Source organism: Nannobrachium achirus, assembly GCF_963921795.1.
Source record: "Nannobrachium achirus genome assembly, chromosome: 1".
Lineage (NCBI taxonomy): Eukaryota > Metazoa > Chordata > Actinopteri > Myctophiformes > Myctophidae > Nannobrachium > Nannobrachium achirus.
Genome location: NC_137810.1, coordinates 64,551,692 through 64,563,187, shown reverse-complemented (window position 1 = coordinate 64,563,187; position 11,496 = coordinate 64,551,692). Strand labels below are relative to the sequence as shown.

The window sequence follows — 11,496 nt, the reverse complement described above, 5'->3', positions numbered from 1 at the left end:
GGTTATCTAATTATTGTATTATACTGGAAATATTTTCTTGTCTGTTATTAAGGTGTAACATTAGGTTCCTGGCCATATACATAATCGTCCCAGTTTAGCCGACATCATCTAAAACCATTTCAGGTTTTCAGGAGTCATCCTATGTTTTTTTTTTTTTTTTTTCTCGATACAAACTGAACACCTTAATTAGTGAATCCTTGCAGGATGTAGAAGATATTACTGTGCACCTTTAGTATATTGTAGCGATGTGAATTAGCCTGTGTTGTGTATTGAAAGAATTTGCCCAAGTCTTCAAATAAGCAGCCATTTATTCACTTTCTATAATACATACATTCTGGTGAGCAGTTAATGAAACACAATATAAAAGTACATGCAAATAAATAGTATTATATTACTTTTATCATACAAAATAAGACAAATGAACATATTATATTTAAATATTCTCAACCTAGCATGTGTTTCAAAGATGGAAGTGCCGCCACTCCGACAATTAGAAGTCAATGTCTGAATGGCAGCATGTCTGAATGGCAGCATGTCGGAATGGAGAGCAGCCCCCGAATTGGGGGATAAGGGAGGGAGTTCCCAAGGTTGAGAGTAGTAACATAATACAGGAGGATTCGCAAGAGGAATCACAGTAACCCTGTACACTAATGTGACCCACAGCTCTGTACACCCAAGCTATTCTTTTGCTATAGCTTACACTCAGTAACACGTACTGTACCAGTCCACTGCCCTAAACTCGTAAAGGGCAACTCCAGACTAAATAACATATAGGCTCATTTTCCTACTTATATTGATCAAATGACTGGCCATGGGGTCTATTTGCAGAAATGCACCTGTTGTCCAGAGTCCATAAGTATATTGTTCTTAAGCCATTTGTTGTTCTCTGTACTGACCCAGTAGTGCGCTGCTCAGAGTGACCACATAGGGGAGCAGTTGCAGCTCTAGCGAGTTTGCACAGGGGAAAAGTGAAGCTTGAATGAGCAGATAGGATCCTCTGATTGCTAGAGACCAATGCCCGAGGTGCTACCTCTGGAGTCACTGCCACCATACAGTACAGTCTAGTGTTCTCTTTTCTCCTGGAAGCAACAATATCACAGCTTAATTACAATGTTAGCCAAACAAACCATTTTAAAATCACAACCAGTGGTGGATAAAGTATATACTCAAGTAAATATTCAATAATTCACAAGTACTAATTCCGAAGTACTTTCAGACAGAAAGCAAAAAGACAAAAAGAAAAGTACAGTACCTAAGTAAGTACTTAGTTACTGTCCACCACTAATCACAACTTCAATGAAATATGACTTTTTGACACATTTGAAAAGACATGTCTCTCAAAATACTTGAATGTTTAACACCTTCTTCTATACTTGGTAAACTGGACCAAAGTTGGTTCTGTATTTTGGTCTGCCCTTTACCCCCCCTCTACACTGGAGCCCTAATCCCGAAAATAGCTGATCTACACATTCTAAGTGTTGTGAACTTGACACATTGTGTGCTTGTAGATTGGCCATTTTCGGTATGTTCCACCCAGAATAGGGATGCTTGGGTTCAAGTGGTTAATGTCACCTAATTTACAACCAATGCCCGCAAACATAGTGCCAAGTCTTCATAAAAAAATGCAATATTGATTTAGTAAAATAAATAAAAACGGGTTCAGTGGGGAGTGTTTGATGTTTGTGCTCCTTGTCATCATGCTCAGATGCAGGTAGTTTTGATACACAATTAGGCAGTGGTGGAAAGAGTCCAGGGTGAAGAGCTATTCACTTCACCGCGTTGTAGTTTCCTAGCTATCACCTAGGCGTTGTTATGTATTTTTAGGTGATAGCTAGAAAACTACACCGCAGTGAAGTGAATAGCTCTTCACCCTGGACTCTGATAGAAGCTTTAGGCAACAACTGACTTGGCTTGTAGAACCACTATAATACATAGCCTTTAAGCGGGCTATACAGCAAACTTTGACTTTCACTTAACAACAAACACGCCATGAACATACAGCATTGATAGGCTACACAAATTCAAATCATTTGAGATAATAGCAAAACACCAAGATGACCGCTGTACAGCAAGGGGATTAGGACACTCGATTAGGCGATTCCATTCGTAGGCCTGGACAGAAGATAGAGAGACAGAGAAGGAGAGAAAGAACGAGAGATTGTATAGGACTGTTTACTATCGTGTGCTTATTGATTGATACAAAAAATCAAACCAAGTTTGAAGTGAGCAGTGGGGTGTGTGTGTGTGTGTGTGTGTGTGTGTGTGTGTGTGTGTGTGTGTGTGTGTGTGTCTGTGTGTGTGTGTGTGTGTGTGTGTGTGTGTGTGTGTGTGTGTGTGTGTGTGTGTATTAAAGCTGGGATACCCGACCGAAAACCTGTGGGACCTGTCGGAACCCCCGGGTTAGGGCTCCAAACGGACGCATTTTCATAATAATTAATTGTCGGACGTCGATTCGGGTTGGACATATTGTTGATATAGCCTACCTATGACATCATCATGTCATGGGTAGGCAGCGCACAACTCCTGTGTGTGTGTGGCAATGTGTGTGTCTGCTTGCGCTAATGCTGCAGGCAGGCACGGAGTCGGAGACATAACTCTAAGGCAGGGGTGGGCAACTTTGATGATGGCGAGGGCCACTATATTTCGACCTTCACTCCAGAGGGCCACATTGCATATTGCTACGTCCAACTTTGTCATTCTAGTATCTCATACAAAAAGAAGCAAAAAATAGCAGATCCACAAGCAGATTCAAAACGCATCGCGCTGCGTTTTGAATTTGTAGATCGGCTATTTTTTGCTTCTTTTGAATTGGAATCCTGAATAACTTTTTGTTATTTTTTAATTGGAATCCTGAAATGTAACATTTAATTATATACTCATGTAAACTTTATGAACTTGAATACAAATACATTGGACATAAGAAAATACATTTTAATACTACTATACTAGTCATTAAGCTACTAATATAGACTGACAGAATTAAAGCAGGTCATGTTTGGAATTTAAACAGCTGAAATCAATAATATATCAGTATTCCGGTATCAACCTGCGGGCCGCATTAAGTGAAGGTGGGGGCCGCATGTGGCCCCCGGGCCGCCAGTTGCCCATGTATGCTCTAAGGTAAACGTGTTGTTGTGAGCTCTCAGCTTGTTGGCGCCGTGTTCCCCACTACTGTCCCTTGCATTGGAAGTTTATGTGCAGTGCACTGTGCAAGCCTCGTCCATCCAACACACACATCACCCAAGTAAATCCTGGCTTGAAATTCGTCATCAGGGAGTGTTGTGAGCTTGCAGATCGGCTATTTTCCAGACAAATTGCAGGATGAGCGAGTCACTGCAGTCAGACCAGACGTGCAGTGCACGTTATTATTTACATTATTTAATAATAATAATAATAATAATAATAATAATAATAATAGGAGTACTATTTTAAACACTTTCACAAGCCATCAGTGTGGCTTAATATTCCTATTAAGCACATTAGAACAAGTTTGCTAGTCAGTCTAAATCAGTGGCTTCCTCAAAGAAAAAGAAAAGAGGGGTAAAAGCGCTGGGACGCATTTAAATGATTAATGGTAGGACGTTGATTCGGGTCGGACAGAAATCTGTCGGTCACATTCGGGTTCGGACTTAAAAGTTCAGCCCGATCCCAGCTCTAGTGTGTGTGTGTGTGTGTGTGTGTGTGTGTGTGTGTGTGTGTGACGCAACAGCGCCACTTAGTCAGGAACGGACAAAGTGACTCTTAGGAGACGGTGTGAACACCTCTAAAAAAAGGGTACTTTGACATGAATTCAAACATCAAAGATTCTGTACCTGTGATAACCCCCGATGGAATGTGTACAAAAGTCCAACAGGGTTTGTCTCTTCTTATGAATCAGGCCACTGATACTGATAATGATGATTATGACGATGATGATGATGAGCCCACCCCACCATGGAAATTGTCCAGCTGGAGAAAACAGAATGACAGATGAATAGGAGGGAAGAGAGAAGTGAAAGATGAAGATCAACGGTTCAGTCATTCATCCTCCTTACACAACTCAATAATCAATAATGTAGCTATTATAAACCAGTTATGTTTTACCACTCAATGTATGATACACAAGTACACACAGTTACTGAAACCTTCACATTCACTCACTACACACACACACACACACACACACACACACACACACACACACACACACACACACACACACACACACACACACACGTTTTTAAGTTTAGTGTTGACCATTGGTGGACAAAGTACCCCAGTAGTAGTTGTTTTAAAGTATATGTAGTTACTAAAATTTGTACTTGAGTAAGTACAGGAGCAGGCTACTCACTGTTTTAAAAAATATCAATAATACTGAAAATACAGTAGACAATCTATTATAAGCTCACAGTGAGCTTCATAGAAATGTATGAAGTACAATATTTGACTTTGAAATGGAGTGGAGTGAAGGTAATTATTATCAAAAGAATAATAATACTAAAGTACAGATATACTAGATTTACTTAATGCACAATAGGGTTAGGGTTAGTAAGTAGTAAGTAAGTGTACTCTGTCTACCACTAGTGTTGACCATAGCTGAGCACCCACAGCCAAAGAAATGATGAGAGGAAGCACACCTGATCAGGCAGAAAAGACAGGCGAAGACGACAGAAACATTGCAGATTGATCTCTTACTTTAATCCCTCTGTTTTTCTGGGCAGCCGAGGAAGGAAAGGTCAGAGTTAAAAAGCAACAAAGCAGCAAATACACAGGCACACACACACGCACACGCACACACACACACACACACACACACACACACACACACACACACACACACACAATAAATGCTTTATGTTAATACAGCAGTTGTAGAAGTGAGAGTGTTGCAGTAACACTCAGCAAGTTACTATAGAAGCTACGGTAGTAATCAAGAGTGAATACATTATGTATCTTTCTAATCTTTACACTCACTCGTTTCTTCAACGTGTTCGTCTTGTCCGTCCACAGGTGCCTGTGGTATTGCAGCAGAAAGACAAACAGACAACTTGTGAAAGATGCAGGACCGTCAACTTGGCTTTATACTAAAGCCTATAGTTGACGGCCTTCAACTATTGCGGTTAAATGCCATGCATAGCAAAGCTCCAACTAGTGAAAAGCCCTCAGATAATAGTGGAGGATGTTATCGTACCAAAATGAGGACCATATCAGCAGTGTTGCATTGGTGATTCAATGTTCAATTCAATTGAGAGGACGCAATTTTAATGACGTCACGTGCAAGTAGCTTAAGTGTGAAGTGCCTGACATACATATAAATGGGGCATCTTGGCAACAGATAGTACTGGTGCTGGCTACAGTATCCTACTTCTTGTAAAGTAGTCAAAGACTAAACGTCTTATGCAGTCGCGTCGTGGGTCGCGAGAACATGTATGTGCATGAGCAGGAACACCGCATTGCGTGTGTGTGATGTCACTAGATGAGCGTGCCGTACACCCAAACATTGAATCACCAGTGCAACACTGTACATAACATTAGTAATAATCTTGTTGTATCATACTTCCTAAATTCCATGAATGGAGAGCAGCCTAAACACAAATAACACATTAATGAAAGTGAATTTAACACACCTTAGAAGTTGTGACGTCACGTCCTGCAGGAATGGGCAAGAAGACAAGCTCATAAGCTTTTGTACCACTGCTTATACTGCTAATTTCTTTCTAAACCATGTCACTTCAACCATGCACATGATACGGATACTGTTATAACCATAGAGGTAATATATAAATAGAGAGCAGGTTTCCCAAAGCGATTTTAGCCCATCGTAGCTCACGCATGGTCGTAGAGACCAAGTCCCCACTGTAATGTTCCTGTGTTTACATGGGTTTGGGCAGAGCGACTTAATTAGCCCCCTACAACTACACCAACATTCAGATTTCACAAAGTGCTTAATAAAGGCTCACTCCTGTCTAAATATGGTACGGCGTTCTATAATTACCCGTATTCTCCGTGTTCTTTTTATCGCTTTCTGTTTTCCCATGTATTTCCTGGTTTTCTCCATGCGCACCAACCCCATTGAGATAAACAGACAGCGATTGTATAAAAAGGTTTCTTATTAAAGAACAAGGAGTATACAGGTAAGAGGTAATTATAGAATGCCGTACCGTATTTAGACAGGTGTGAGACTTTATTAAGCACTTTGTTTGTGAAATCTGAATGATGGTGTAGTTGTAGGGGGCTAAATAAGTCGCTCTGCCCAAACCCATGTACCGGTAAACCCGAGAACATGAGGGTCGGGGCTTGGTCTCTACAACCATGCGTGAGCTACGATGGGCTAAAATCGCTTTGGGAAACCCGGCCAATCTCAATACAAAAATGTATTGCCTACCTTGAACAACAATGAGTTGATCGGTGGCAAGGTACTCCTGAAATTCAGGAAGGTAGCATGTGTAGTTTCCTTCATCAGATGAATTCACTCTGGAGAGTTTGAGGGACACGTTGCCTTTCTTCACTTCATCCATGAAGAGGGACGTTCTTCCCTCGTAGGAAGAACACTTATGATCAACTATGTCTTTTCCATCCCTCAGGAAATGAACATACTGATTAAGTGGTAGATCCAGTCTGGTCCAGTATACAGCGAGGTCAGGGTCAAAGGTGGGATGTATGGTGGGATCAACTTCACACGGTAGAACAGCATCATCTCCCACAGATGTTGTCACTAGCAGACAATCCCCTGTTAACATAGGATAACACTTTAAACACTCTCTAGCTTCAATATACTTAAATTAACATTATCTCGTCCGCTTGTACCCGCGACCCTACACTTCATGACTATAGCTGCGAGTAGGATACAATGATTGCTCGGTAGACAGAGAGAACATTGAAAATAGCAGATATTTTGAATAAGGTTCTCCGGCACAACATTTTTCGGATAAGGTTCCGCGGACATATACATTTAAATATTAATCTGAGGGTCCTTAACATGCAAAACCAACACTAGAAAGTAAGTCCAAATAAGCAACTACAATTTAGTAATAAGCGACTTTACAGAAAAAACAAGACCAAAGTCGAAGACATGGATGGCAAACTGGCATACAGGAAAGCCCTTGATATAGGGCTCCCCTCCCAGGGCTCCCCCACCCCCCTACCCCCCAACATTAGAACGGAAACGGTGCACATGGCCAGGAAAAAGGTGAATACATGGAGCTCCCTTATGTTTACCTCCAATGCAGCAGAACACACACAGAACTGGAATGAGTAGTCTTGAGTAGCGTATGAGTAGTCTCTTAGCGTAGGTCCTACATGGGTACGCCATCTTCACACCTAAGGAAGGAAGGATGGAAGGAAGGAAGAGTGAAAGAAATTGATTTGATTTACTAGAAAAAGCAATAAAAGCACATGGTTACAGCAATTCGAGGATGTCAAAGAAAGTCCCTTGTCTTTCCTATCACTAATGACCCTCTAAGAAAGAAAGAAAGAAAGAAAGAAAGAAAGAAAGAAAGAAACTTGAAATTAATGTATGAGTAGTACAATATTGTACTAAAGTACTGTACTTGAATATAACAGTAATGGGAACTGTACGAGCAAAAGGAGGGACGCCTCTCAGAGGGGCTGGATTCTATTGCTCACTTTAACTAATGCCCATTTTACACATTGCACTTTACCCGCTCCCACCCCCTTTTAAGAAAAAAAGAAGAAAAGAAACAACAACAATAATAATAAGTGTAATAATAATAATAAATATTTTCACAATAAAAACAATACATAAATAATACTAAACTATAACAGCCTTCAAATCATTTCTAATATGAGGTTAAAAACATCTCAAAATCAACCAAACTGTAGAACTAAACACATTAAATAGACGATCTACAAGCTCAAACGTACTGTGAGCTGTAGATTGATTGATTGAAGAATTTATTAGAAGGTTGCACATAGGAAAGACGTACAGTTTCATGACAGTACAAATCACTGGTAGATAGATTGGCTAATTTAGATCTTAGATGCGCGACCCAGTTGTACAACAAAAGTAGACTATAAAGTTTTAGATGCCAGTTGAATCCTTCACACAGACAGACTGGATAATAATAGCAGATGCTGCCGGCACAAAGTTTACAATGGAGGAGGGCAGCCGCACAGAGCTTGCCTTTGACGGATAACCATAGATATAGACCTGTATTAACTACTAGTAGGCTGTAGGCTAATATTAATCAAATGGCACAATCTGTTGCGGGACTATATACTAGTAAGCCTATGCATGCGTGCGAGTAGGCACCTGTATAGCCCTGACGTGACCACGGTTTTCCCAGGGACCCTGAAACATGAAGGTCGCTGATAACATGACGTACGACCGTCATGGATGAGGATTCACCTGCGTTGGTCGTGGCGAATTCAAAAGCCCCTACAAACTACACAAACATTCAAATTTCACAAACAAAGTGCTTTATAAAGTCACAACCCGTTCTAAATCTAGGCCGGCATTGTATTGTGTTCTTTAATAAGAAGACTTTTTATCCAATCGTGTAATGTTTTCCCATGCATTTCCTGGTGTTCCCCATGCGCACCAACAACATGTGGGCGTGGCCTTGCACAAATGGGTCCGGAAATACATGGGAAAACAGCAGAATATCGGATAAAAAGGCTTCTTATTAAAGAACACAATGCCAACCAGTAATTATACAATGCCGGACAAGATTTAGAACGGGTTGCAACTTTATAAATCACTTTGTTTGTGAAATTTGAATGTTTGTGTAGTTTGTAGGGGCTTTTGAATTCGCCTCCACCAACGCAGGTACATCCTGACCCATGACGCAGCGAGCCAGCGACCGTCATGTTCAGGGCTACTGTGTGAACAGGCTGGCTGGCTGGTTTCGTTAGTGCACGCAGGGGCACGAAGGCTTCTTTTTGCCACTGTGGACTGTGGTAATCTGTTCTCACCAAACGGGCTGACAAATAAAAAGTGCTGTGTGTGAGATTCGAGTCATTCTTCGACTCCATGTCAGATCCTTGTTCAACGTGGGTTTGGAACTTTGGGTGATCAAGGGATTTAAAGCTTCCCAGACCCAGATCCTCTGCTCAGCTCCGGAGGAAATACCCGGGCGCGTCATTGACCTGCGTAGACCGTTACCAGACAGACCCCATAACTTTGCGCGATGGCGCATGCTTAAAATGAACAGATATACAAGCTAACAATGTACCATCGCAGAGTGTTGATGGCTTGTAAATCTGTTCTTTTTGTGCATGTGTCAGTCATACTCATCCGACAGCCCCCTCTTCTGCCGCTTTAATGCGCAGCCCCGCATCATTTGGCTCAGTGTACTGGTCAAAAACACACCGATACAGGAACAAGAGAGAGTGAGCCATTTCATCTCCGTAAAAAACACGTTCATTGTAATGAACGCAGCGTCATTTGTCGTAGTAATAATAGCTAGGCCTATGTAATATATAACGGGTTTATACCATACAACACTGCGCGCGACGCACTTCCCTTTCGGAATCGGAACCCTGCCTGAATAAGTGAGCTACATAGGCTATCTGGAATTTGGAGTCTCTGGATAATTAAAACTCCTGCTGCTATGTTAATCTGATTCAAATTCAGTTGTCCAAGGACTAAAGCTATTCAATTTAAAATCCCAGACTTAAAAGAACACACTGACCAACTAGGAATATAATCTACACATCTAGCCTAGGCTACTTTTCAATAAAATATCTGAAGAAAAAATACAAAGAAGGGCTAAAGTCACTTACTGATATTAATATGTTGAATAAATGTGCATAGAGTTTACGGTTTCCATTGATTGAAGTACAGCATATAGACGCAGCAGCACGACAGTAGCCTAATGTTGTTGCATGCACTAGCAGCGCAACACACTCACTCACAAGTGAACAGATGAACACACATTTAAAGGGTGGAGAAAAACCAAGCTGTCATTGGCCATCGTGAACGCGTGGTGACCAGAAGGAGTCTTGATAGGTCCTTCCACAGGGGACTCCCTTTTTGCAAGAACCCGAGCCCCGAGGCAACGTAGCTGCCATGGCAACGCAGAAGTGGCGTCACCTTCTCTGCATATCGTTAGCCTGATTTCAGACTTCTCGACTGGGCGGGGTCTCTGAGAAGCTAACCGCTGCAGCCTGCGGGAAGTCTGCATGCAGCATGTCTGCAGACGTGGGTCTGAAGACACGGGTTTGCAGACCCCATACTACTTGACTGCCCCCTAGTGCGGTGACTGTGCAGACATTGTAGTCACTTGGACAGGGCGTTTATCGTGGGCTTGCCCAGGCCTTACGGCCTGGGCATAAATAGAACGATTGCATTCACCACGGCTTCGTAACTCGCGCGGCGCTCCGCCGGCCGCGCGGCCCTGGCCCGCTCTTCGCGGCCACTCGCGCCTGCGGCGCTCGGGGGCGAAGAGCAGGACCAAGGTCCGCTGGCCTTCGCGCCGCTTGCAATGTCGTGGACAATCGAGCGGCTCCGCCTGGAGCTAAGGCTGCCACTGGGAGCAGTAGAGAGGTTGACCTGGGTCTGCAGTGCTGGGTCTGCAAACAGGTCTGCAGTGCAGACCTGTTTGCAGACCCAGGTCTCGCAGACGCCTTCCCGCAGGTTGCAGCAGTTACTACTTGGGGTCTCTGGGCTGGAACCAGGCAAGCATATCGTCACTCAGTCAGAGATGCGTGAGTCATGTAACGCTGTCGCTGGGGTGAACCAAGGGCAGCCAGGAATAGCCTACCAGAAAACAACTCACCCTAAAACAAACTCTCATTGAAATAAGAAATCTCAAGCCAGGGCACAGAAATGGCACCCTGGGGTTAGGAAAACTCTGAAAACCACAGAAAACTCACCCCAGGACCGCAGAAAACTCACCTAGGAGTTGATAATTAACAATTTCTCTTTATTAAATGTCATGCTTCCAAGGAAGCCCAGCCCATATGGACTTACAGGACACTTTTACATTTCATTTGACATAAACAGTTGCTATAAAAATTGTTGTTGACTAAATCAGAGACACCTGGATAAATGGCCGCCAGCAATACTCAAAGCCAGTGTGTGTTCAAACGTGCCATCTTTGCTGCACGCTGAAACTCCACTATCCCCTGCAGCAGCGTCTCAGAGAAATAGCTACGAGGCTATCAACAAAAGAAGACTAAAGCCAGTTTTCCATATCAGTTTTTAGCCCAACAACCAATAAAGAACCCCTTTTAAAACTGAATTTATTTTTTGTAAGAACTAGCTACGGATGTGGATCAGTGACACCAACATGTTGAAGACAACAGACCCACAAAACAGTGTGACCGAATTTGTTAGCATGGCACCGAAGGGGCCAGTCTGTCTGTCCACTGCTGTCTCTGCAGACTGCAGATATCAGCGATGGACAGGGAAGCCATGCCATTATTAGATTGTTTGAAATACAGTCACCCAATGCAACATGGCTTAGCCATTGATAGGTCTGTAGTAAATGATAATACTAATTATGTTATGTTTTCTTTACTTTCATCACATGTAAAATGAAGAAATAAAACATT

General features: G+C 42.4%; 1 protein-coding gene across 1 annotated transcript; it reads right to left on the bottom strand.

The window, feature by feature from the left end:
* Nucleotides 1–304: 304 nt before the first annotated feature.
* LOC308282602 (butyrophilin subfamily 3 member A2-like) lies at nt 305–9,855 on the bottom strand. The gene is made up of 7 exons (XM_080722989.1): nt 9,724–9,855; nt 7,198–7,299; nt 6,365–6,709; nt 5,607–5,629; nt 4,954–4,993; nt 3,813–3,948; nt 305–2,112 (listed from the first exon to the last, which is right to left on the bottom strand). The coding sequence occupies exons 2-7, from the start codon at nt 7,289–7,291 to the stop codon at nt 2,091–2,093; spliced, it is 660 nt and encodes a 219-aa protein (XP_080579115.1). The 5' UTR covers nt 7,292–7,299; nt 9,724–9,855; the 3' UTR covers nt 305–2,090.
* Nucleotides 9,856–11,496: the final 1,641 nt, after the last annotated feature.

Excerpts from the sequence above, each read along its gene's own strand:
- LOC308282602 (XM_080722989.1), bottom strand. The coding sequence starts at position 7,291 with ATGGCGTACCCATGTAGGACCTACGCTAAGAGACTACTCATACGCTAC. Across the intron at positions 6,710-7,197 it reads TGTGTTCTGCTGCATTGGAG|GGGATTGTCTGCTAGTGACA; the intron begins GTAAACATAAGG and ends CTATGTTAACAG. Across the intron at positions 2,113-3,812 it reads TCCATCGGGGGTTATCACAG|GCCTACGAATGGAATCGCCT; the intron begins GTACAGAATCTT and ends TCTTCTGTCCAG.